This window comes from Vombatus ursinus, unplaced genomic scaffold (genome assembly GCF_900497805.2).
Source record: "Vombatus ursinus unplaced genomic scaffold, bare-nosed wombat genome assembly UNPS02005204.1, whole genome shotgun sequence".
In the NCBI taxonomy this organism is placed as follows: domain Eukaryota; kingdom Metazoa; phylum Chordata; class Mammalia; order Diprotodontia; family Vombatidae; genus Vombatus; species Vombatus ursinus.
The window spans coordinates 147,682-175,072 of NW_020944982.1; the positions used below are offsets into that span (position 1 = coordinate 147,682).

The window sequence follows — 27,391 nt, forward strand, 5'->3', positions numbered from 1 at the left end:
CTCTGACTTATGACCTCTGGTTGACCTGTGTGTAGCAGAAATTGAAATAGGACTAGAGAGTGACAAATTAGTGAAGTGATTAAAGAAGAAAAAGGAAACTAGTTGCTCACATATATTTTTTAAGAATTCCAATATTAGAATTGCTCCTTTGAGTTGTATACCAGGGAAAAGGCAAAGAATTTTTTTTCCAGAGTCACACAATCTCAGTTTTGGAAGAATGCATAGATTTCATCTATGCTGAGGCATACCTGAACAGGAATTCTTACTAGCGCATCTCTGACAAGTGTTTATCTACTGTTCTCTTCAGTGGTGAGAATCTAACTGCCTCCTGCGAGCACAGTCCACTTCCTATGACCGAGAGCCCTCCAGAAGTAGACAGCCACTCCTTCTTCCCATCACTTAGAGGTGCCCCAAAATGGGCTGCTTCTTCAATATTCTGTTCCTTTTTCCTGGAAGGTGAATCAGGACTTGTTGGGGTTGTTATGGAATAATAGAATGTATTAAGACATACATTGAACTGGATGACCTCTGATTTCCCTTCCTACCAGGAGTGAATCAATTGTTAAATTTTCAGTGTGAACATATATTTATACCTCAGAAATCTGCAAAAACTACAAATCAGGCCTTAATTTATTGTTTTGTTGATTCCCTAATTTTTTAAAGTGATGGAGAAAATGGTACTAATGCAGTTTAAACTGAAAAGTGTATCATTCTTCAGAAATTATTACACATTTACCATCACACTCTATCATTGAGTATCCCTGATTATTATTAAATACTTGGTGGAGTAATTCTCTGATAAGAGCGAAGAAAGTAAAGACACAGCTTTACCTCATGGAGCATTGTTTTTCTGTAGTAGACAATGAAACGTGGGGAAGTATTGTTATCACTGATGCAGACGGATATCCATTTGAGATGACTGTATAAAGAAGATGGTTCTCTTTTGTACTTTGTAGAATTTGGATAATATGTATGTCTAATTGCAAAAAGAAACAAATTCTTTGACCCACATTAGTAAAACAAAACCCTGCTGTCTGAACCCTCTCAGAACCTAGCCCTCATTATGGTTCTTAGGACCAAAGTATGAATGTCATGCTCTTAAGAAAGGCTGTTCTTGGATAAGTGACTCCAGGTTTTGTACTTCTCTGAGGGCATATTCACACGACATGTTTTCCCCTCATTAAGAGATCATTAAAACTTTCCCATTAATGTTCTAAAGGTATAGGAAGGAGAAAAGGAATACTGTCAGGGAGAAAGCAGAAAAGACCTGTAGAACTCTGTTTCCATAATCATGGAGTAGACTGTTTTGCTGAATAACATTTAGACCATGTACTTACCACTCATTCTATTGGAGTGATTTACTATTTGCTCCTGTGCTGGTGGGCTGTCACTAGCTCTTTTAAAGCATATGTGCTCACTTGATTATAGATGGACATATTCAAGTATTTGCAAATATTTGAGTAACTCCCAATTTAATTAATTAGCAATTCTTGAGGAGCAACCGAGATCAATCCTACCCCAACCAGAGTATTGGAATGCCCTCCATATGACTTTAAAAATCACTTGATCAGATAGACTAACCAGGAGAAGTGGCATCAGCAAAGAGATGCCCTCACTAGAGGAAGGAGATACTTGAGTATTGCTGTCACCTAGCCAAAGGACACTATTGGGACAAATGCATGGTTTTTATCTGACACTTTGTTAAAGAAACAAAAACAAAAGAACAGGCTGTTTTGACTGGCCAAGAATGGAATACCTCTGAATAATCTTTGCTCTGCCCCTTCCTGCAGCCCACCAATACCCTGTGGGAAAAAGAGAATTCTGAGTTTTACCACCAGACATCCAAAACCTTGGAAGAAACAAACCACCAGAATAACTTTCTCTGCTCTAAAACAGAAGGCAAAGAAATTTAATTTATTAAATAACATACTTTATGAAAAGTGTCTTTTGAGTCTAGGTAAATGTCAGTTATTTTTATTCGCATATTTTCATAGTCTTTATTTACTTGGTGCATTTGAAGCATACTTATTTTTCCACATAAAATAAGGAAAATGCTAGCAGAGAGGAGATAACTATTAGTATTTATTCTAGCAGATGTAATGGATGAAAGTAAGAGACAAATTTAGCACGATCTAGTAAAAATCTGCCTAAGCATGAGAAGTGTCAAAAATCCACAGAATGCCAGATGTGGTGGTACCTGCCTGTAATCTCTGCTGCTGGGGGAAGCTGAGGCCAGTGGATTGTTTAAGGGTCATGAGTGCGGGTGTCCTCACTAAGTCTGGCATAGTATGATGAGACCCCAAGAGCAAGGAGGACACCAGGCTGCCTGAGGAGAAATCACCTAGGTCAGAATGGAAACAGAGTAGCTCGAAGCTTCTCTTGGTCAGAAACAGAGCAGAGTCAAAGTTTACATGTTGATCAGCCCTAGAATAGGGATCCATGAGAGGTGGTGGTAATTTTAGCCTGGGTGAATTAGGAAGACTCATTAAACAAACAAACAAACAAACCCAAACCAGATTCACTGAACCACAGAACTCAGGATAGGAAGCAGAATTATTTTGGAAATAGAGATTTAGATGACCTTTTAATAATGATTATGCTTTTAGTAGAAATGCTTCATCATGGGGCTTTCAGAAATATTATTTCTTGGGATTAGTGAAAAGTGAGTCCTTTGGCTAGGTGACAGCAATACTCAAGTATCTCCTTCCTCTGGTGAGGGCATCTCTTTGCTGATGCCACTTCCGCTGGTTAGTCTATCTGGTCAAGTGATTTTTAAAGTCATGTGGAAGGCATTCCAATACTCTGGTTGGAGCTCAGTTGCTCCTCAAAATTTACCAATTAATTAAATTGGGAGTTACTCAAATATTTACAAATACTTGAATATGTCCATCTATAATCAATTTCTACTAGGTTTGGATATTCCCTCCATATGCTGGGAATAAGCTCCTCTCAGGAGACCCCAATTAATTAAAGGAATGGATTGTACTTGATCATTTTAAAACATTTCCCACAAAGAGCCCTCGAGAGTGTTTTCCCTGAGACTAGAAAAGGAACAATATTGTCTTTCCACTAATAAGTTTGTCATCATCTCACCCATGTGCTTGATTTATATTATTCAGTGTTTACAGACAATATCACAAGTCAGGGACACTGACCTCAGTATGTGAAATCTCTGGTTAGTGGAGAAGTCAGGTACTGAAGACTCAGATAGGGAATGCCTAGCCAACAAAATTTACGGGCTGGCCATAAGTCATCTTGGGTCCTGCCTACTTCTCCTTCCTGTAATCTTGATCCTCGGGAAACCAAGAGCCTTCTCATTTCCTAGCTCTACCTTCCTTAGCCAGTGTGCCAAACTCCACAATTCCCTTCTCTTTCATCAACATTCCCAATCCCTCAGTGTCCTGTTACCTGTTCATGTCAACTGAAATCATTTCCACGCCTTCCAATGCTCTGGTAATCCTCTCAGGAGTATTTGAATTGTAAGGGAAGAGCTTTCTGAACTCTCCAATTCCATACTTCCAATAAGGGACATTTGCACCTCAACCTCAACATGCCCAAACCTGAACTCAACATTGATCCTCAATAAACCTGTTCCTCCTCCTGTCAATGGCACCATGATCCTTATTTCAGAGCCTCAAAATAATCTTTGACTCTTCCTTCTCTTTCACTTCCTCCACCCCAAGTCAACCATTTGCCCAGTCCTGTTAATTCTACCCATAAGACCTCTCCTCCATCCTTCCATTCTTTCTAATTACTTCCTAGATTAGGGATTCTTAAGCTTTTTTGTGATATAGACCCCTTTGACAATCTGGTGAAGTCTCTGGACCCTTTATTCAAATAATGTATTAAAATGACTAGGGGCAGCTAGGTGATACAGTGGATAGAGCACTGGGCCTGGAGTCAGGAGGACCTGAGTTCAAATCCAGCCTCAGACTCATGATACTTACTAGCTGTGTGACCCTGGGCAAGTCACTTAACCCCAAATGCCTCACCAAAAATAAATAAATAAATAAATAAATAAATAAAGATGTTGCTTACTTTCAGTTGGAAAACAAAGATGGAATCTTTTCTGATTCACATCCACAGATGCCCATGTATCTATGGATCCCAGGTTAAGAACACTTTACCTAGAAGAATACTTATCATTTTCCTCTTGGACTATTGAAATAATCTCCTACCTAATCTCCTTGTCCTAAGTATCTCTCCCTCAATATTCATCTTTCCATCCATCATATAACTGTCCAAAATAAATTTCCTAGTTCAATGTTTACCATGTCATTTTACTTCTCAAAAACTGAGTGTCTCACTATTTCCTACAGCACCAACTACAAACTCTTTGGGCTGAGATTGAAGGTCTTCCACAATCTGGGCCCAGCCTACTTTTCCAGCTGTATTTCATATTTATTCCCTTCACACTATGTTCCAGCTATACTTCTACCCATTTCCCTAATTTAGCATGCTGTTTATCATCTCCTTTCATTCATAAAGCCACCTAGCTCTTCAAGGCTTAGCTCAAGTGTCCTCTCACCTCATATTTTCCTTAGAGGAATTTCTCAGAATTTCTCCTTTTTCTCCAATACACTCTATCATGTATTATATTTATCTGTTAATGCAAAGATTAAAAAAAAACTCTGTCCACAAAGAGCTTATATTCTCACACAGGGAATATATGTACGACAGGGGTTTTTAATCTGGGGTCCATGTGTATGTGTGTGTTTCTTAAAATATGTTGATAAGTATTTCAATATCATTAGTTTCCTTTGTTATCCTGTGTATTTTATTTATGCATTTAAAAACTTAATTCTGAGAAGGGATTCATGGGCTTCACCAGACTACCAAAAGAGGACATGATGTAAAAAAGGCTAAAAAAAACCTGGTTTATGATGACTACATCCCCTATGCTATAATGTAAGTTCCTTGTGAGCAGGGATTATCTTTTTTTTAATCTTTGCAACTCTAGCTCCTAAATGCAGAGTACTTCACACAATTTAAGCCTTTAATAAATGTTTGCTGAATTGAATTGAACTTTAGGAAGAGTATAACGTGAGCATGGAAAAGAAATTTGGGAACCAGAGGTCTCCTGTACACTTCATAGAAGGCTATCTAATCCCTATACACAAAAGCTGGTCCCCACAAAGTCACTCTCATCCAAGGGGAAAATTTGAAAATTGGGTGACCAGGAGAAACAGCACATCTCATATATGTTGATTCCCCTCACTGGAAAAAAATCCAGTCATTTTCTAAGTTTGGGATTTGGGAGCAGGGAGAGCAATCTCAAATCCCTGTGCCTAGATATGAGAGAAAGAATAACATATGTTCTATGACCACAGCCCCCATGAGGGAAAACATGATGAGAGAAATCATTCTCATACTTACTTTTCTGACTGTACTTCATTTTCTCAGTTGTCACTTTAACTCTGCTGTGACACAAAGCTTAGAGATGACACATTAGTGGGGGAGCACATGTGCACTTCTGAGAAAACTTTGTCTTACGCTCCCCGTCCTCCCACTCACAACCAAGTGTAGGCTTTGCCACAGCTCTCCCATATCTTCAGACATCCAAGAATCCTGAGCCACCCTCAGATGCTCTCCCACCCTCACGTTCTAAAATGATGTCTCATCAAGAAGCCTGTCCAATTTGAGAGTAGGACATCTTTCCATTTTCTCTACATAGCAGAAAGGAGGACAGGGATTGTAAAGGTAAGGGAACTTCAAGACCTGACTTTGTTTGCATCATAGAGAAAACATGTACAATCTGGGAAAGGACACAGGTTTCCCTCTAAATGAAATACGAAGAGCCAATGATCTCTGGTTTATTTGTTTAATCTGCAACAGGTGCAAGGGGATCAACTAGGTGAATAATAAAAAGGTCATTGGGGATTCCAGTTTTTAAATTACTAATCAAACCCCTATGTAAATAATTTTAGCAAAAGACTTTTAAGAGGCAACTGTGGGACCATTCACTACCTTCAGAGTCAGGAAGGTACAATCATAGAATTAACCACATTGTGGAACTGACAAGTAGGTATCTGCTACCTGACTGCTCCTTCCCCTACTGTCAAAGGAATTTTTATTCTGAGTTCAAGGAGAAGCTGTTGAGTATTCTCCACAAGTGACCAGGTTTGAAAGTTAGTCCTTCATGGAAAATCCCAAAGAATCAACTAAAAATTAGTTAAAACACAATAATTTTAGCATAGTGGCAGTATATAAAATTAATCCACATAAATGATCAGCATTCCTACGTATCACAAACAAAACACTCCAATAAGAGATAGTAAAAGATACCCTATTTAAAATAACTCTAGACGGTATAAAATACCTGGGAGTATGCCTGCCGAAAAAAAAACCCCAAGAACTAAATAAATAAAATTATTTTGTAAAAAAGTCTTTTTATACCAATAACCTCAGATTTAAATAATTGGAGAAATACTAATTGTTCATGGGTAGGCAGGGCCAATATAATAAAAATGATAATTTTACCTTAACTAATTTACATATTCAACATCATCCCAGTTAAATTATCAAAAAATTATTTTGCCAAATTAGAAAAATAATAATAAAATTCATTTGGAAGAATAAAAACTCAAGAATATCAAAAGAACTAAAGAATATCAAAGGAAAAATGTGAGGGAAGGTGATTTAGCAGTACCGGATCTTAAAATATATTATAAGGCAATAATGATCAAAACTATCTGGTACTGGCTAAGAAATAAAAAGATAGAAAATTGGAGCAGAGCAGACATACAAGTTACAGCAGCAAATAAATATAATACTTTTGTATTTGACAAGTGTGAAGGCTTAAAATGTTGGGATAAGCATTCATTATTTGGTAAAAAATTATTGGGGAAACCCGGAAAGCAGTATGGCAGAAACTAGGCAAACACCAATCCCTTATATGACTTACCAAGATAAGGTCAAAATGGTTACATGACCTTGATATAAAGAGAGAGATTTCAAGAAAAGTAGAAGAACTTGGAACATATTACTTATCAGACTTATGGATAGTCGAACAATTTATGAATGAACAGAGATAGAGAACAAAGTTAGGCATAAAATGGATAATTTCAGTGACATTAAATTTAAAAAGTTTTGTATAAATGTAGCCAAGATCAGAAGGAAAGAAGAAAATTGAAAGGGGGGGATAGATTTATAGACAGTTTCTCAGATAAAGGTCTTACATCTCAAATATGTGAAGAATATTGTCCAATCTATAAGAATACACCAATTGATAAATGGTCAAAGGATATGAACAGGCAGTTTTCCCTATGCCAAAGTAATAGGTCTAGTAACCATCCTTAACCCTACCGTAATCTAAAAACATAAGATATAGCAGTCATTCACACTCTAGTTCCCTCTAATAAACAGTTCCTCCTTGTTCAGGAGAACTTGTTCCAGAACAAAATTCACTGTCACTGGTTCTCTGCCTTCTGAAGGATAAAATTATCATTAAAGCAAGTCAAGATAAAATGAGGCTATTGTGCTCAGAGAAGAAAGAGTGTCCCAGCATGCATCCCATCGCAGCTACATCATACTCCTGTACCATATTTGTGACCTGTTTCCTGAATTCGTGATCTATTACTTTTTTTGGCCAGCTGATCTGTGGTACATTCTGATAACAATGTTGCTTCTATTTTTGCCTCCATTTACCTTCATCCAAATGATTTCCACTGTATTTACTTACTCTAATTCTTGGATATCCTCAAATAAATATATCTTCTTAACATATATGCTATTTTCTCCCACCTCTTTCTTTTGAATAGGTCATACCTCTCTGGAGTCATATTTCAGTCATTAGTCATCCTCCCCCATGTCTCAATGATGCCTATGAGTCAAATTATTGTATTTAAAAATCTAGTTTATTTTTCTTGGAATACATGATTTATGCATCTATATATGAACAACAGACACTGAGGTTTACTACCAGTTCCTTTTTAGGATTTTTTTCTCCTGTGGAATTTTAGGTGTCTCTGAACTAGTATAGCTACTCTACATGGTAGAAAAATAGTTCTTACAATTTGTTGTGTCACAGAGCCCTTTGGCAGTCTAGTGAAGTCTATGGACCTCTTCTCAGAATCATGTTTTTAAATATATAAAATAAAATACATAGGTTAACTAAGCATATGTTAAAATACAGGTGATAAAGAGGTAGAGTCATCATCTTCCAACAGAGGCAGGTGAACAAAGCCAAAACACATAGCAGAAGATTATACAGTTTACAACACTTTCCAAAGCCATAAACTTAAGTTTGACTGCTTGAAAAACTTAGAAATTGAAGAAAGGATCAAAATTAAGTGGTTGCCTTAGAAAAATGCTACTCAATTTTTATTGTCTATCAATTATAAAACAATGAAGTTATAGAATATATCTGAAAGAGACAAAAGACCAGAGGGATATAACTGGGGTTTTTTTTGGTTTTTTGGGTGTTTTTTTTTTAGTGAGGCAATTGGGGTTAAGTGACTTGCCCAACATCACACAGCTAGTACGTGTCAAGTGTTTGGTCTGACAGATTTGAACTCAGGTCCTCCTGACTTCAGGGCTGGTGCTCTATCCACTGTGCCACCTAGTTGCCCCCAGAGGGATATAACTGGAAGGAAGAAGACAGTCAATTTAGGGATGCTACAATAGTTATTACACTATGGGAGCTAGTGTTCAGACCCATGGATTTGATATTAAGGCAAATCTAAAAAAAACTTTGTCAATTCTCATATGTATCACAACCAACTCTATCTATCAATAGTGATTATGAAACATATTTATGTGCAGATGATTTGCAGATTAATCTTTGGCACCTTGAAATTATGGACAGAGGTTTTAATATTGTAAGTATCAAACCTGCCCACATAGAAGGGCTGATAGAGGTAATAATGGCAGCAGAGTTCAATCTAAACAACTGTAGCACATTTGTGCATGACAGCAGTAAAGGGATAATTCAGTTGTGTGATGTGAGAGCATCTAAACTCTGTGACCAGTATTCTAAGTTGCTTGAAGAACCTGAGGATACCTGTAAAAGATCCTTTTTCTCTGAAATCATTTCCTCCATGTCTGATATAAAAGTCAGCCATAGTGGTTGATATGTTACAAGAGATAATCTGTCAGGAAAGATCTGAGATTTAAATATAGAAAATAGACCACTGGAAACTACCAAATCCATATATGCCTCAGAAGTAAATTATGCTCGCTACATGAAAATGACTGCATTTTGGACAAATCGGAGTGTTGTTGGAATGTATCTGACAGTATTATCATGAGGTGATCTTACAATAATCTTTCTCCAGAATGTTTGACAGAAATACAAAATGAGACAACACCCCAGAGGTATCCCAGGAACACAATAAGCCAAGGTTGGTTTTGAAGTCATGCAAAATGGCAAGTAAAAGAAAGATGAAATAAGTGTCAATAGCCTAGACTTCAACTAACCTTGGCACTCCAAGTAGTAGCTGTATCTACTACAAACAACCTATGTCTGTGTGTATATACATATAAATGTATGTATATGTATATATCTTTCATGACAAAGTGAACTAGGGTTGGCATTCGTAGCAGAGGAGTCCATTTCTGACATAGCTGAGATAGTTGAATCTGGCATATGTATGAAAGAGCAAGCAAGAGCAAGAGAGAGGGAGCAAGAGAGAGGTTTACTGTGGCACCTCTTTCCAGTGTTAAAAATGTGCAATGTAACAACACATTTTGTAGCTGCATGGAGAAAGTTCTATTGATGATCCACCTTGGTGTTCTCCATGTCTGCTAGCCGTTTAGATAAGGATTGGGCATTTTTAATTTAAATGACTGCTTGCTCCATCTTGCCTAAAGGACTAGATTGGACTGCATCAACATTAGAATTTACTCCATTTTTATGCTTTCCATTGTGATAATGTCAAACACAATGAAAGTCTTTAGTGATGCTGTGGGATTTAATTGCATAACCTTATTACTATATCATTTGTGGCAATTTCATATTGAATACAGATCATTCTTACTATGGCTTATAGCATTCTGTCTCCTCTGGCCTCCTGGACTCCTCCTCCTCACCCCACTTATTCGCTTCCCATCCACTCAGCCCTGGTAGTAGGTGTATTTAAAAAAAGGAAGAAAAAAACAAAAAAGAGATCAGTTTGGGATCAGTGATAAAGAGGATTTGTCCTGCAAATAAATGTTTTAAGAGCAGTTGGACTGTAATCATTCATCATGTCTGGCTCCAAAAATAAAATTAAGAGAGAGAGAGAAAAAAACTACTAAGTGAAAGTGACAAAGAATTTTTAAAATAAAAGAAATGTAGAAGAGATGGAAGGCTAGATAATGGAGGACATATAAAAGAGGATGAGATAAGCCTATAAAAATAATGTCAGATGTAGACTGAGCTAAGGTTCTCATCTCCAAGTCTTTGCCCACACTGGTTCCTATGCCAACTACCTCTGTGAAAGATCTAGTTTTGGGCTGTAGACGTCATAGAACACATCATCTTCTCCAGCCATCTGCTCATTCTAGGAAATGATCCAGTCAACCTTTGCCATTGGCCTAAGATGTTTTTCTTATTACAACCTGATTTTTGCTAATCTCTTTCCAGCTTAAAGCTCCAAGCCTCAGACCTTTTTGGTTGTGAGTTCTTTGGGTTCAGAAGTAGATATTAACTTTTCCTCTTCCTCCTATAAAGGACCTCTTCCTGGGTCTTAAACCTCATCGAGTGCAATAGTCTAAAAAATACTATGTTTGGGGGTGAGAGGGATGGAAGGAGGAGCACAGCCATTCTTTTGATGAGTTTTCTCTATTCTAGGACTACCCTCTTCTCCCATCTGACATCTTCTAGGTGGTAAGCCAAGCAAGTCCTGTTGTCATTCCTGTTATTTAGTCGTTTTCAGTCATGTGCAATTCTGTGTATCCCCTTTTGGAGGTTTTCTTCGCAAAGTTACTCAAGAGGTTTGTCATTTCCTTCTCCAGTTCATTTTACAGATGATGAAACTGAGGCAAGTGGGTCACACAGCTAGTAAGAGTCTGAGGCCAGATTTGAACTCAGGTCTTCCTGATTCTGGGCATGGTACTCTATCCATACACTACCTAGCTGCCCTGAGCAAGTCTAACCAAGCCATTTACATACCTCAGGTTTAAAATTGAAACAAAATAAGGTAGTCAAACTCCATATATTGTTAATGAAGGGAGATTTACTTAGCTATAACAGAGGAAGGACATTCAGTGCAGAGAAATTATGTCCAGAATAATAATAGTAACTAACATTTCAATAGTGCTTACTATATTCTAGGAATTATGCTAGTTATTATCATTTTTATCTCATTTGATCCTCACAACAACCTTGGGAGGTAGGTGATATTACTATCCACATTTTATAGATGAGAAAGCTAATGCAAACAGAAGTTAAGTGACTTGCCCAGGGTCACACAGTAAGTGTCTAAGGATGGATTTGAACTCAGGTCTTCTTGACTCTAAGCCCAGCATTCTATCCACTGCACCAAGTACATGCTCATTTAGCCTAAATTTAGCTAAACACAAGTTTTCCTGAATCAGTGTTGATCATGCTATTGGTATGTGGTCAGAAACCTGAAGGAAGAGTACACATCTTTTGTATGCTGAGTGTTTTTATACCCTGATGACCAGGAAGCTATACTGATAGCTCTATAACCAACCTTTGTACCTTGAGGTAATTAATTCTCAAGGACAATTTGAATGCTTTTTAAGGAAAAACTAGCCTACTCTGCATGGGCACTTAGGATATTCCTCTTACCACACCCTACCATTTGGAGATGGTCTATCGCTTGAACCTTCCTGAAACTTAGGGTATGGAATTTCCCTAAGCTATGTTCAACCAGACAGCATATGTAATCCCCTCTGTCTCCTGGCCTATAACATTGGAGGTGGGAAACTAATTTGACATTTATGAGAAAGACCTTTACCCTCCCTATAAAAATATAAAAGTCTTGTCCCTCGTCTGCATGGGCAAGCTGCCATATTCTGTAAAGAACGGGGTTCAGCCATTCCCATACCAAACTAGGAAGATTGACAAGGCTTTGCAGAACCTTGTGTGCCAATTCCAGAGGGCAGCCTCTTGCAGCAACATCGGCTCCTTTACTCTTCTTGTGGCACCTGAAGTTCATTGCACCTGAGACACAGTGATGCCAGAGAGTAGAAATACTGGATTTGGAATCAGAGGACCTGAGTCCAAATCCTGACTCATTTACATATTCTCTGCACAAACCTGAGCAAGCCACATAACATCTGGGCCAGTTTCTTTATCTGTAAGAATGAGGGGTTTAGATTGGAGAAGCTCTAAATCCTATGACGAGAAATTAGTAAGTTCCAGATTTCCTTAGGACAATAGTAAGCACCCCAGAGATGATTTCTTTTAAGAACAATTTCACTCCTGAATTAGACTGAAGCAAGTCTGGAAGCCTGTCTTTCCTGCTATTACCACACTCCAGACTTGTGAATAATGTTCTCAGGGTATCTTAATCCCTTTCTCTCCTGATTCTCTTCCCTTAGCCTGTTTATGGTACATTTCCAAAATTGCCCACAAAGGTAGCTCCCCAGGGTATCTTTGTTTGTTCATTCAATTGATTCCCCAGTGCCTGTTCTGAAGAAAGCAGATAAAGCTCAGCCTTTCTGGTTAGTGTGAGTCCTGGCAGAGTTCATGGGCTGCCTTCAGAGGTCACCAGCATCATTCTTCTGGAATACAAAGAGTACAGGCATAATCTAACTTTTACAATCCTTTCTCTTTCTTTCTAACTGAACCTATTTGTCTCTTTCAATAGGACCTGTTTTTCTGGGGTCTTAGAGTCATTTCTATATTGCATAAATGTGGAGAGGAGAAATGGGATGAATACCCACAAGGTTGGCATGGGACTAGGCAAGGTTGTGCTCATTACTTTATTGCTAAACCTTTTTTAGCAATAGAAGTATACATTTCCAGGATTGCATAATCTGACCTTTATAATCCTTTCTCTTTCTTTCTAACTGAACCTATTTGTCTCTTTCAATAGGGCTTGTTTTTCTGGGGTCTTAGAGTCATTTCTATATTGCATAAATGTGGAGAACAGAAATGGGATGAATACCCACAAGGTTGGCATGGAACTAGGCAAGTTGTGCTCATTACTTTATTGCTAAACCTTTTTTAGCAGTAGAAGTATACATTTCCAGAAGTATACGTTTCCAGGATACATTCCCCTTCCAGGGGAAGGACAGGTCTTGGTGAGGAGTTCACATAAATACATTTCTTGGGTTGCTACTTTGTCTCCAATTTATGAATTCAACTTTAATTCACCTCTCATGATATTTAGGCTTAATAACCTGAATTAATATAATTGGGTTTTTAGGAGTCAATGTCCCTATTTTAGCAAGTTGCCTCTCAGGCAACCCATATTCTCTACCTACTTTTCTTTCTTTCTGCAACTGTGAATCAGGAAAATAATTTGTATGTAAAGTCCTTAAAGGAAAGATTCTGCTGGGAACTGAAGGCCCGAAGTTGATGACCAAGTGGGCAGAGAAACTCTGGAGTACTCAACCAAACAAGAAACAATTATTTCCTGAGAGCCCAAGTTTATCTGACCAATGACTATAATAGTCATGGAGAGGAATCAACAATAAAACTCCAGTTTGGACAGGGGAGGGAGTGGGGCACAAACAGAGAGAGAGGGGTCAATAACGATGTACCCTTTGTTTTGGAGACACTACAGAATTAGGACAGAATAAAGGTGCCGAAGGGATACTGACTTCTGGGTCACATTTCCTGAAGCCCCAACACTCTGCTAGAAAGGTTATTAATCTGATGATACATGTACCACTTGCTCCAGATTTTGAGTTGGTACTTTTTGTTGCAGAGAGTGACCCTTATCATACAGCGATCAGGGAAAACAGAAAGAAGGAAGGAAGGCACCACACAATGGGAAAGATTCAGATGCTGTTGACATTCCTTGCAAAATCGCACTGGGGACACTTTAAAACAGAGAATGAAAAACACTCCCTAGAAATACTCCTCTGGGGTCCCTTACAAGGCCCTTGACAAGAGCTCAGTTACATCAAAGGGCCTAATTAGAATCAGGTAAAGGGGGCACAGCAACACGTTTCCATTTGACAAAAGGAAAGACAATAATGATTAGAGCAGTCCAAAAGTGGACAGGACTGCCCGTGGGCTCCCACTGCAGGGGATGGGGTAGATAGGGAGTAGACCAGAAAACTAAAATGTTTTGTTCCTGCCCAAGTAGACACTAAGATTTGGGTCTTCTTTCCACACTAAGATGCAGGAGGAGGAAGCCTGGACTGGAGCAGAGTGAGGGAGAGACTTAGAGACAAGAAAGTTAAAAAGATGTTAAAAAGAATGTTTTCAAGCTTTTCAAGCTTTCTAGAGTTAGATAGGATATTAGAGCTTCCCCAAACTAAACCCCTCATTCTTGTAGATAAAGAAACTGGCCCAGATGTTATGTGGTTTGTTCGAGTTTGTGCAGAGAATATGTAGATGAGTCAGGATTTGAACTCAGGCCTTCTGATTCCAAACAATCACTTGTCAGCATTGTTCTAGATGGGATTCTTGGTCAAATATGAGTTGGACTAAATATCACCAAAAGTCTGTCTCAACTGTGACGTTCTGTGATTCCAATTATTTTTTAAAATCTGCTGCTGGATAACCTAGGAGTAGCTAGAGATGATTATTTAATCAGATTGTTGTTATTAATATTGGATTATTAATTATTAATTGGAGGTGACTTGTATTTGCATAAAGTCTCAAAGTACTGGCTCATATGCCCTGAAATCCCTACAGAAATACAGTCATGTGCAGATCTCACTAGGAATTCTCACTGAAAGAATGAGGGAGTTGGCAGGTATCGCTGTATATTACTTCACTGTCTTCCTCAACACCTATCTGTGAGGAGTTCCCTTTGGTCCCAAGAGGAGGAAAAGGAGAGAATGACAGGTTCCTATAAGTATGATGTGGGGAAACACCAGAGAATACAGAAAGGAAAGCAAGAAAAAGAGACACAGGTAGAGAAATGCCTGCAGGTATGGAGGGATTAAGGAAGATAAGTAGAGCTTGGAGTCATGAATCACAGAATTTGAGAGTTGTAAGGGACTTTAGTGGCCACATCTAGGCAAACTCACACACAAAAGGAATCCCCTTATCCCATACCCAACAAGTAGTCATCTGGCCTCTACCTAAAAATCTCCAAGGAGGGAGAATCCATCAGCTCTCAGGGAAGCCCATCCAACTTTTGAACATTTCTGATTGGTAGGAAGCTTTTTCTGGTGTTACATCTAAATTTGCCTTTTTGTAAATTGCCTTCTGGAGCCAAACAGACACTCTGAATCCCTCCTTCACATGACAGCCCTTCAAGTACTTGAAGAGAGCTATCATATTCCCCTGTGTTTTGTCTTCTCCAAGCTAAACATAACTGGTTCTTTCAACCAATCCATATATATCTTGGGTCCAAAGCCCTTCGCCATTCTGATTGTCCTCTTCTAGATATTTTCCTTCTTCTCAATATCCTTCTTAAACTGTAGATCCCAAAACATGACAAATGAATGGAAATATGAAATGGGTGATATGTTAAAAATGGAGATGTGAAATAGACCAAAAGAAGCATGAAATCTCTGATTTGGAAGGGACTTCAAACTTGAGCCATCTAGACTAACCCCTATCTAAACAGTAATTCCCTTCACAACATTTCCACTAAATGGTTAGTCAACCTTCACATGAAGAGTTCTAGGGAGGGGAAACTCATTATCCTTTCTACTCTGACAGAGCCATCATTATTAACCACTTTTTTTTTTACATTGAGCTGAAATCCACCTCTTGAAAATACATGCCCGCTGTTGGGCAATTCTCCTCTCTAGATCCAAACAAGTCCAAAGTTCCCCATGACATAACATCAAATACTTGAAGACAGTTCCTGAATCATGCCACCCAAACTGCAAAGCATCCCCAGGTAGCCAAAAGCACCTACCAGTGTGGAATCCTACTACTCCCACCATCCAGGTCATCCTCCTCTGGAAGCTCTCCAGCTGATCAATATCCATCTCAAATGAGCTATAGGGAGATGTTGGCATAGGGAGGTCCTGAAAAGGACTTTCAAGATAAACTGTCTTCCATCCAAAAGCAGAGCTTGTGCGGAGCATGATCAGAAGTGTACATGCTCGTGTGTTGATTCCATTGACTTTCCAAACCTGCAGCTTGCTTCTTCTGTCCCCAGGACTAATTTCTCTTTTATTCAACTTCAGATCCAGCCAAAGTCACAATGAAAAACCTCACTACATTGACTGAGTTCATCCTGTTGGGTCTGACAGATGCCCCTGAGTTCCAGGTTGTGATTTTCTTCTTTCTCCTTCTCACCTACATGTTTAGTATCATTGGCAACCTGACCATCATCGTCCTCACACTATTGGACTCCCACCTGCAAACCCCCATGTATTTCTTCCTTCGGAATTTTTCCATCTTAGAAATTTTCTTCACATCTGTTTTTACTCCCAGACTGCTGTACAGTATCTCAACGGGGAATAAAACCATCAGTTTTGTTGGTTGCTTCCTTCAGTACTTTTTTGCCATATTTCTGGGAGCCACTGAGTTTTTCCTCCTTGCTGCCATGTCCTATGATCGGTATGTCGCCATCTGCAAGCCCCTGCATTACACAACCATCATGAGCACCAGAGTCTGCATCCTGCTAATTCTCTGTACTTGGCTGGCTGGGTTATTGATTTCTGGCCAATTAATTCTACTGGCAAGTCGTCTGAATTTCTGCTCATCCAATACCATGGATCATTATTACTGTGATACTGCTCCTCTTTTCAAGCTCTCCTGTTCAGACACAGGTCTGGCAGAGCTAGTCGATACTCTCTTAGCCTTAGGGACACTTCTGGTCACTCTCGTGCTGGTGCTTCTTTCTTATACAAACATCATCCGTACAATTCTTAGATTTCCTTCTGCTCAACAAAGGAAAAAGGCCTTTTCTACTTGTTCCTCCCACATGATTGTCATCTCTCTCTCTTATGGCAGCTGCATGTTTATGTACACCAATCTCTCAACAACAGACGTCAGCTTCCATAAGGGAGCGGGGATCCTCCAAACTTCAATTGCTCCCCTGCTAAATCGCTTCATTTACAGCTTAAGGAACAAACAAGTGATTCAAGCCTTCAAGGACTTGATCCAAAAGATCACAAGTCACTAATGAATTAATAGAATTCAAGCCTAGATGGAAAATAGAACAAAAAAGCGGATTAATTCAGTTTAAATCAATTCAATAAACCTTTTCTTTTTTTTGTACTATGTACAAGTCTCTATGCCAGACACTGAGGACAAAGACAAAAAGGAAATACATTCTTGCCCCCTGGGATACTTATATTCTACTGCAGGAATAGAATACATATACAGAGAAGTAAATACAAAATCATTTCAAAGGGGAGTGAGAACACCTGTGGGAGGAGGGAGGCCTCAGTAAAAGCCTTATTTAGGCAAGGGCAATTGAGTTAAACTTTGAAGGAAGCTAGAGGTTCTAAGAGGCAAGAGTCCAGACACGGTAGACCAACAACACTCAGGCACGGAGTCTGGACATGGAATGTCTTGCATAGGGAACAGCTAGCAGGACATTCTGATGGAAACGGATTGTGCATGAAGAAGAGAAATAGAAAATATGAACACAAATGTAAGTGGGAGTAAAGAACTTTAAAAATTAAAGTGAAGATTTTTGCATTTTATATTCTAGAGGCAATAGGGAGCTATTGGTGAATTTTGAATAGAGGAGTAACAGGGTCAGACTTGTATTTTAGGAATGTCATATTAACAGCTGGTGGAGAATAGATTTAAAGAGCAGAGCCTCAAAACTTAGGGAGAATTAAATAACTGAAGTTCAAAAAGGCTTGTTCTGCCTCAAACAGTGTGGAGATTGACAAGGCAAGGTTTGACCAGAGAAGAGGGTGACCCACCCCACTCAGTCGTCAGGTTGAATAGGCGAGATGACTAGGAATCCGGCCATAGAAGGATCAATCGAAATGAATGTCTTTGCTTAGCCTAGGGGAAAGGCATCTCAGAAGGAAACATGAATATGGCCTTCCAATACATTCAGGACTGACATAGGGAAGATAGTGTATATCTTTTGCATCACTTCTCTTGAGTATCTTTTCCTTGATTATATATCAAACCTACTTAATGCCCACAATGTGTCATTCCATTGCTCTTTGGGTGACCTGGCACTTATCCACTGTAGACTGTGATAAGTTTTGAAGCAAAAGAGAATCACTGGAAAAATACTGGTCTTAAAAAGATGGACCTGTGTTCTGGGGAAGTATTTGAAATCACTGAAAATACTACATAATTTGTAACTCACTTGTAATCCAACCCATCTCCCTTTCATCCAATTCTTGTTCCAGTTAGCTATCCATTTGCAATGTTTGTCCAAAATATACGTACTCACGCACCTTCTCTTTGGGCTATCTAAGCAACTGTAAGTAAAGGCTGGACGTTAAGTACTCTGAATCTTCTTAGATGAAACTGAATAAACAAATTCATTAAAATCAGATAGACTAGTCATGTGAAAAGAGTGAGAGATGGCTTATGTGTACTCCATGAATAGCCACTGAATATCAAGGGATCCAGAAGAAAGCCCTCAGCTTATGGGGCGCAGGTCTTCCTGAGTCAAAATTATATGACACAGGCATGAATCACACTGGATAAGAAGGAGTGGATGTGTTACAATTAGCGCTATTGAAATAGTATTCCCATCCATGAGATCACACATCCCTCAAAGTCATCCTAAATGGAAATATAGTGAGAACTTGGACCTCACTCTTCTATCTCCACTTTAAAGTCCTAGGGTTACCCCTGAGGAACTGTGGTATCTTTTTCCAATGACATAAGCACAAGCCCCAATTCTAGTGTATTTCCACACTGTTAGCTGCCAGTCACTAGCACCCAGTTCCATTTAACCAATAAGCAATATAACTATAATACAACAATAAGCAAAAAGCAATTAACTTTTGCAAAGAGATTATTACTTTTAAAGATATATCTTTAAAAGAACAGAAAAGAAGTACAAATATTTCCTGACAACACCTTGGAAGGGCATACTCTCCCCCATCATCTACATAGTGTTTCTCCCAATTAGCCCTCTCCTTTCTACTCATACTGCCAGCACACTAGGTCAAGCTCTCATTATCTTTTTTCCCTATTTCTCTGACAACTTCCTCAATGAACTTCCTACTTGTAGTCTCCACTCTCTAATATATCCTTTATATGGTCACTAGAATAATTTTCTTTTTTTTTTTTTTTTTTTTAGACAATTGGGGTTAAGTGACTTGCCCGGGTCACACAGTTAGTATGTGTCATGTGTTTGGTCTGAGGCAGGATTTGAACTCAGGTCCTCCTGACTTCAGGGCTGGTGCTCTATCCACTGCGCCACCTAGCTGCCCCTAGAATAATTTTCTTCAAGCATACTTTTGACCACATTACTCTTGGCTCAAAAACAATTACCTTCCCTTTGCCTAGCAAATAAAATGCAAACTGGATGTCCTATCTTTTAAGACCCTTCATAATCCGGCTGCAACCTCCATGTCCAGCCTTATTTCTCTTTACTCTTTCACCTACTCTAGTTTCTGCAAGTCAAATTGAACAATGAATTATCAGTTCTCCAGTCCAATATTGACCTCTCCTACATCACTGTATTGACTTAGTCATTAACCATTCCTGGAAGACATACCCCTGGCCTTGAAAAATCTGCACAATCCTATCTGGTAAAAATCCTTCTCTTACTTCAAGGCCCAGATCAGGTGTTCCTTCACCTATGATGCCTTCTCTGATTGACTCAGATGAAAGGTCTTTCAACTTATTTAATTTTTTCCTAGCACTTTATCTGAACCTTTTCTTTGCACTTTTAACATACTAGAATTTAGCATTTTAGAATTAGAGTAGGTTGTGCATATGTCTGAAACCCTCTATTGGACTATAATCTTCCCAAAAGAATAGACAGTATAGTTTTCTATCGTTGAATCCATAGGTCCTAGCCCAATGGCTTACTCAGTGAGTAAAGTCCACAATTTGGTACTAGCTAAGAAATAGAGGGGTAGATCAGCGGGAATAAATTAGGTACACAATGCACAGTAATAAATGACCACAGTAATATAGTGTTTGATAAACCAGAAGACCCAAAACTTATGGATGAGAACTCAAACACTACTTGGAAAACTGGAAAACAGTATGGCAGAACTAGATATAGACCAACATCTTACATAGTATGCCAATATGAGATAAAAATTGGTATGTGATTTAAACTTAAAAGGTGATAGTATAAATAAATTAGGAGAGCATGAAATAGTTTACCTGTCAGATCTATGAACAAGGAAAGAATTTATGACCAAACAAGAGATAGATATCATTACTAAATATAAAATGATAAATTTTTTATTATATTAAATTTAAAAGTTTTTGCACAAACAATACCAATGCAACCAAAATTAGAAAGAAAGCAGAAAGATGGGAAATAATTTTTATAGCAAGTTTTTCTGATAAAGGCCTCATTTCTCAAGTATATAGAAAACTGATTCAAATTTATAAGAATACAAGTCACTCCCAAATAATAAATGGTCAAAGAATATGAATAGGCAGTTTTCAGATGAAAAAAATCAAGGCTATCTAAAGCCATATGAAAAAATGCTCAAAATGACTATTGACCCAAGAAATTCATATTAAAAACAACTTTGAGGTATCACCTCATACCTATCATATAAGCTAATATGACTGAAAAGGAAAATAATAAATATTGGAGGTGATGTGGAAAAATCAGAACACAAATGCACTGTTGGTGGAGTTGTGAATTGATCCAACCGTTCTGGAGAGCAATTTGGAACTATGTCCAAAGGGTTATCATATCCTTTGATCTAGGAATACCATTACTAGGTCAGTATTCCAGAGAGTTTTTTTTAAAAGGGAAAGGATCTATTTGTACAAAAACATTTAAAGCAGCTCTTTTTTTAGTGGCAAAGAATTGGAAATGGAACAGATGCCCATCAATTGGGGAATGGCTGAACAAACTGTGGTATATGATCGTGGTGGAATTATTACTGTGCTGTAAGGAATGATAAGTATGCTGATTTTGTAAAAACCTGGAAAGACTTATATGGACTGATGCAAAGTGAAGTGAGCAGAACCAGGAGAATATTGTACACAGTAACAGCAACACTGTACAATGATCAACTGTGAATAACTTCGCTATTCTCAGCAATACAATGCTCCAAGACAGTTCCAAAGGACTAATAATAAAAAATGTTGTCCACCTCCAGAGAAAGAACTAATGGACTCTGAATGCAGATTGAAGCATATTTTTTAACTTTCTGCATTTTTCATGCTTTTTTTTCCCTTTGGGTCTGTGTTTCTTTCACAATATGACTAATATGGTAATATGTTTTACATGGCTGATCACGTATAACCTGTATGTAATCGCTTACTGTCTCAGGGAAAGAAGAGGTAAGGGAGGGAGAGAAAAAAATTGGAACTCAACTCAAATTTTTTTTAAATCAATGTTAAAAATTGTCTTCATTTGTAACTGAGGAAAAATAAAATATTATTCAAAATATGTGATATTGTATTTTAAAGCTACCTGGACTCCACAAATTTATGAATGATTTCTAGGTAGACAAGCTAAGCATTGGCCATTAAGAATATACCTTAAAAACAGGGCCCTGGGGGGCAGCTAGGTGGAGCAGTGGATAGAGCACTGGCCCTGGGGTCAGGAGGACCTGAGTTCAAATCTAGCCTCAGACACTTGACACTTACTAACTGTGTGACTCTGGGCAAATCACTTAACCCCATCGCCTAGCCCAAAAAAAAAAAAAAAAACCAGTAACCTGAACCTGGGATTTAGAATGTAAATGTAGAGAATGATTATACGTAACAGAAATCAAGTTTGTGATATGTTCTCTAGAAATCTGAACCTATTTCTACAGCCTATTCAAATAACTGTGTTTCTATCTCTGTCTTTCTCTATATGGTTTAGAAATGAGGCCTTTATCAGAAACACTGGCTGTAAAAATTGTTTCCTAGCTTTCTGCTTTCTTTCCATGGTTGGCTTTGTTTCTGCAAAAACTTTTAAGTTTAATGTAATCAAAATTATCCATTTCGCGTTTCATGAACTTCTGTCTCCTGTTTGATCATAAATTCTTCCCTTCTCCATAGATCTGATAGGTAACCTATTCCTTAGTCTCCTAATTTTATCATACCAGTTATGGTATCATACTTTTTGTCTAAATCATGTACCCATTTTGAACTTATTTTGGTATACAGTGTGAGATGTTGGTCTACACTATGCCTAGTTTCTGCCATACTATTTTCCAGTTTTCCCAGCACCTTTTGTTAAATAGTGAGTTCTTGTCCCAGAAGCTGGAGTCTTTGGGTTTATCAAACAGTAGATTACTATAGTCATTGACTATTGTGTCTTCTGTATCTAACCTATTCCATTGATCCACAACTCTATTTGTTAGCCAGTACCAAGTAATTTTGATGATTGCTGCTTTATAATACAGTTTTAGATCTGATACAGCTAGGCCACTTTCTCTTGCATTTCTTTAAAATTAATTCATTTGATATTCTTGACCTCTTGTTCTTCCAGATGAATTTTGTTATTATTTTTCTAGCTCTTTAAAATAATTTTTGGCAGTTTGATTGGTATGGCACTGAATAAGTAAATTAATTTAGGTAGAATTGTCATTTTCATTATATTAACTCAGTCTACCTAAGAGCAATTGGTATTCTTCCCATTTTTCTTTCTATCTCTTGTTGCTAGGATTTGTTGGTAATATATAGAAATGCTGATGATTTATGTGGCTTTATTTTATATCCTGCAACTTTGCTAAAGTTGTTATTTATTTCAAGTAGTTTTTAGTTGATTCTCTAGGAGTCTTTAAATATACCATCATATCATCTGCAAAGAGTAATATCTTTATTTCCTCATTGCCTATTCTAATTCCTTCAATTTCTTTTTCTTCTCTTATTGCCACAGCTAACATTTCTAGTATAATATTGAATAATAGTGGTGATAATGGGCATCCTTGTTTCACCCCTGATCTTATTTGGGAAAGTTTCTAGCTTATCCCCATTACAGATAATGTTTGCTGGTAGTTTTATCATTTTAAGGAAAACTCCATTTATTCCTATGCTCTACAGTGTTTTTAATAGGAATGGGTGCTGTATTTTGTCAAAAGCTTTTTCTGCATCTATTGAGATAATCATATGATTCCTGTTAGTTTTGTTATTGAAATAGTCAAGGATGCTAATACCTTTCCTAATACTGAACCAGCCTTGCATTCCTGGCGTAAATCCCACCTGGTCATAGTGTGTTATTCTGGTGATAAATTGCTGTAATCTCTTTGGTAATATTTTATTTAAAATGTTTGCATCAATATTCATTAGGGAAATTGGTCTATCATTTTCTTTCTCTGTATTGGCTCTTCCTGATTTAGGTATCAGCATAATGTTTATGTCACAAAAAGAATTTGTTAGACCTCCTTCTTTGCCAGTTTTTCCAAATAGTTTATATAGTATTGGAATTAATTATTCTTTAAATATTTGGTAGAATTCACTTATAAATCCATCTGGTCCTGGAGGTTTTTTTCTTATGGAGTTCATTAATTAATAGCTTGCTCAATTGCTTTTTCTGAATTGGGGTTCTTTAAATATTTTATTTCCTCTTCTGTTAATCTGGATAATTTATATTTTTTGTAAATATTCATCCATTTCACTTAGATTGTCATATTTATTGGCATACAATTGGGCAACATAGCTCCTAACAATTGTTTTAATTTCCTCTTCATTGGTGGTGAATTCACCCTTTTCATTTTTGATACTAGTAACTTGGTTTTCTTCTTTTTAAATCAAATTAACCGATGGTTTATCTGTTTTATTTTTTTTCATAAAACCAGCTCCTAGTTTTATTTATTAGTTCAATGGTTTTCTTACTTTCAATGTTATTAATCTCTCCTTTGATTTTTAAGATTTCCAGTTTGGTGTTTAATTGGAGATTTTGAATTTTTTCTTTTTCTAGTTTTTTGTTGTTGTTGCATGCCCAATTCCTCGATCTGCTCTTTTTCTATTTTCTTTATGTAAGCATTTAGAGAAACAAAATTTCTCCTAAGTACTGTTTTGGCCACATCCCATAAATTTTGATATGTTGTCTCATTGTTGTTTTATCTCTTTGATAAAATTATTGATCGTGTCTATGACTTATTATTTGACCCACTCATTCTTTAGGAAAAGATTATTTAGTTTCCAATTAACTTTTAATCCATCTTTCCATGGCCTTTTATTAAATGTATTTTCTTCTTGACCTGAGAGTTCTGGAATGTGTCTATAACATTCCTAGAAATTTTCATTTTAGGATCTCTTTCAAAAGATCAATGGATTCTTTCAAATACTATTTTACTCTCTGGTTCTTGGATGTCAGGGCAGTTTTCCTCGATAATTTCTTGAAAGATGCTGTCCAGGCTTTTTTTTTTTAAGCATGCCTTTTAGGTAGTCCAATAATTCTTAAATTATCTCTACCCAATCTATTTTCCAGGTCAGTTGTTTTCCCAATGAGATATTTCACATTTTCTTCTTTTTTTATTCTTTTAATTTTGTTTGATTGATTCTTGATGTCTCATGGAGTCATTAGCTTCCACTCGCCCAAGACTAATTTTTAAGGAATTGTTTTCTTCAGTGAGCTTTTGTACCTCCTTCTACATTTGGCCAATTCTACTTTTTTAAGGAGTTATTTGCTTCAGTAAATTTTTGTACATTTTTTTTCCATTTTTTGTGCTTCCTTTACCAAGCTTTTCACTCTTTTTTCATGATTTTCTTGCGTAACTCTCATTTCTTTACCCAATTCTTCTTCTACCTCTTTTATTTGATTTTTAAAATCCTTTTTTGAGCTCTTCCAGGAGTCCTTTTTGTGACTGAGATCAATTAATATGTCTCATTGGGGCTTTGCATGTAGGCATTTTGGCATTGTTCTTCTCTTCTGAGTTCATGTTTTGATATTTCCTCATACCTTTGTAGCTTTTTATGACCAAGTTTTTTTATTGTTGTTGTTGTTGTTTATGCTCATTTTCCAACCTATTTCACCACTTTTAAAGTTGAGCTCTGCATCTGGGGGACAGGGAGCACTGTCTTAAGCTTCTTGCGCCCGGGGCTAATATCCTGGCCCCTGGGCTGCTGTGCCATAGTCTCTGGCCCTGGATGCTCACCTACTGTGCCAGGGCCTCCTGGGCTGGCAGGTCACCTGCTGTGCTGGGGCCTCTGAATGTGGTCACTAGCTTTACCAGGGTTGTTGGGCCTGGCCGTTGGCCCACTGCAGCAGGGCCACAAGGCCTGCCGGGCGTGGCCTCTCACCTTTGAAATGGAATAAGGGTGAAAACCAAATTTCATTCTTATCTAGATGGTATGATCGATTTCCTGTCCACCAGCAGTGATTGGCACCATGACTCACCTGGTGACAATGTCTTCTTGTTTGAAAGTCAAAGTTAAGATATGATCACAGAGAGGAACTCTGAAGGGGAAGCAGTCCAGGAAAGAGCTAAGAGGTAACAATTCTGAAATGTTAGATTATGATCTTTTCCTTGTTCAAGATCCCTATAAATATTACCTTAAATGGTCATAAATTGTCAAAGAGTCATGTTAGAAGGCATGAGGGAACCGTGCCAGTTCAGACAACTCTGACTCTCTGTCTCTCTGCTCTGTCTCTCTGTCTCTGTATTTGTCTGCCTCTCTGTCTCTGTCTCTGTCTCTCTGTCTCTATCTGTCTGTCTGTCTCTCTCTCTCTTTCTCTCTCCTAGAAAAGGCTTGGATACAGATTAATGATAAGCTGAAGACAATTGTTTCTAGAAGACAATCCTAAATGCAGATGAATTATTAGCATTAATTTTTATTAATTATTAATAATTAAATTAATTTATTAAAATTAATAATTAAAATTATTAACTAATTATTAGGAATAATTAGTATTTTTCTTCAATAGTGAGAAGACAAGATTCCTGATTGACAGAGAGACCTCTGAGAGAGAAGGAAGCAAGAGGAAGAAAGGGGAGAGAGAAAAGAGAAGACAAAGTCTGAATAATAAGCGAAGGTCCCCAAAGCAGCCCGTGTTCCCTAATTCCCAGAACCTGCCTCCCCAGAACCTGCTAAGAATGGACTCACAGGATGAAATCATTCTCCCCCCTCATAGTTACTGACTGACCACTTGCTGTTCTCTGCACACAGGTGAAAAAAGAAGCCCCACTTTCCCCTGACAGAGCACCTTCCAGCTGTGCGTGTCCCCAGAGGGAAGATGGTAAGGGGCCTGGCCTGGCCAAAGCAACTTCCCCCTGCATCAGGAGGTTACAGTTCATGGCTGCCCTACCTGGTCTCTAATGCCATTTGTAAAGAGAAGCCAAACCTTCCCCAACCACATGCTTTCCATCTCCTGCCACATGTGTCCCCGAAGGATGGTGACAAGGGGCCAGGCTGGGCCAACTTCCATCTTGTGCCAAGGCAACCTCCACCTCCTGATCCAGCTTGATCTCCCAACTTCCACATGAAGAACCTCCAGTGCAAAGAGGAACAAATTTGTCTGACCTCAGACCTTCTGTCTCTTGCTATGCCTGCCTCTTGAGGGAAAAGGAAGAGGAAAGTCAGCGGGGGAGGACTTCTTTCTCCTGCTATGCAAGTTCCGCTTCCACCTCCTGCTGTGCCGTTTCCTGCCTGATCTCCAGGCTTCAGAGGGGAAAGGAGTAATGAAGCAGCGGCTCTCATCTGACCATCTGATGGTGTGCCTTCCATCTCATGTTGTACTCATCTCCAGACCAATCTTCAGCCTCCTCTGGGAAGAGGAGTGACACCTTCCGCTCAATGATAAACATTTTCATACCCGGCATACCCGACAACATCCCAGTGATTCTTAACCGCTGTAGGTTTCAAATATTGTTCCCCATCCCAAACCACCAAATTCTTTATTTCCATCCCCCTCAACACTTCTACTCCACAGTGCTAACCAAACACAACTCTCCCCTTCCTCTGTGCCCTCGAGAATGCCTATTCCATAGGCAACAAACTTCCCTTCATCCTAATTTTTTTCCTCTCCCACTCCTACTATCTTTGAGCTATTAATGAAATGTGGCTCCTCCCTGATTACACAACCTCCCTTGGCTACCATTTCTAGTACTAAATGTACCTTCACTCTTGCTCCCCAATTCTAGACCTTTTCTCTGGCTAGAATTCCATGCCTGAAATGCCCTCCCTCTTCATCTGCATCTTCTGGCTTCCCTAGCTTCCTCTAAGTCTCAACAAAAAATCTCATCTTGTACAGGAAGCCCTTTTTAACCCTTCTTATTTCTAGTGCTTTCCCACTTTTAATGATTCCCTGTTATACATATATGTTTGCTTGTTTTCTCCCCATTAAACTGT

General features: G+C 38.2%; 1 protein-coding gene and 1 pseudogene across 1 annotated transcript; both read left to right on the top strand.

The window, feature by feature from the left end:
- The first annotated feature begins 2,178 nt into the window (after positions 1-2,178).
- Positions 2,179-9,525, top strand: LOC114029777 (annotated as a pseudogene).
- A 6,707-nt stretch (positions 9,526-16,232) lies between these two features.
- LOC114029932 (olfactory receptor 2AP1-like) lies at positions 16,233-17,159 on the top strand. Its single transcript, XM_027844573.1, has one exon. It carries the CDS (start codon positions 16,233-16,235, stop codon positions 17,157-17,159), a length of 927 nt encoding a protein of 308 aa, XP_027700374.1.
- Positions 17,160-27,391: the final 10,232 nt, after the last annotated feature.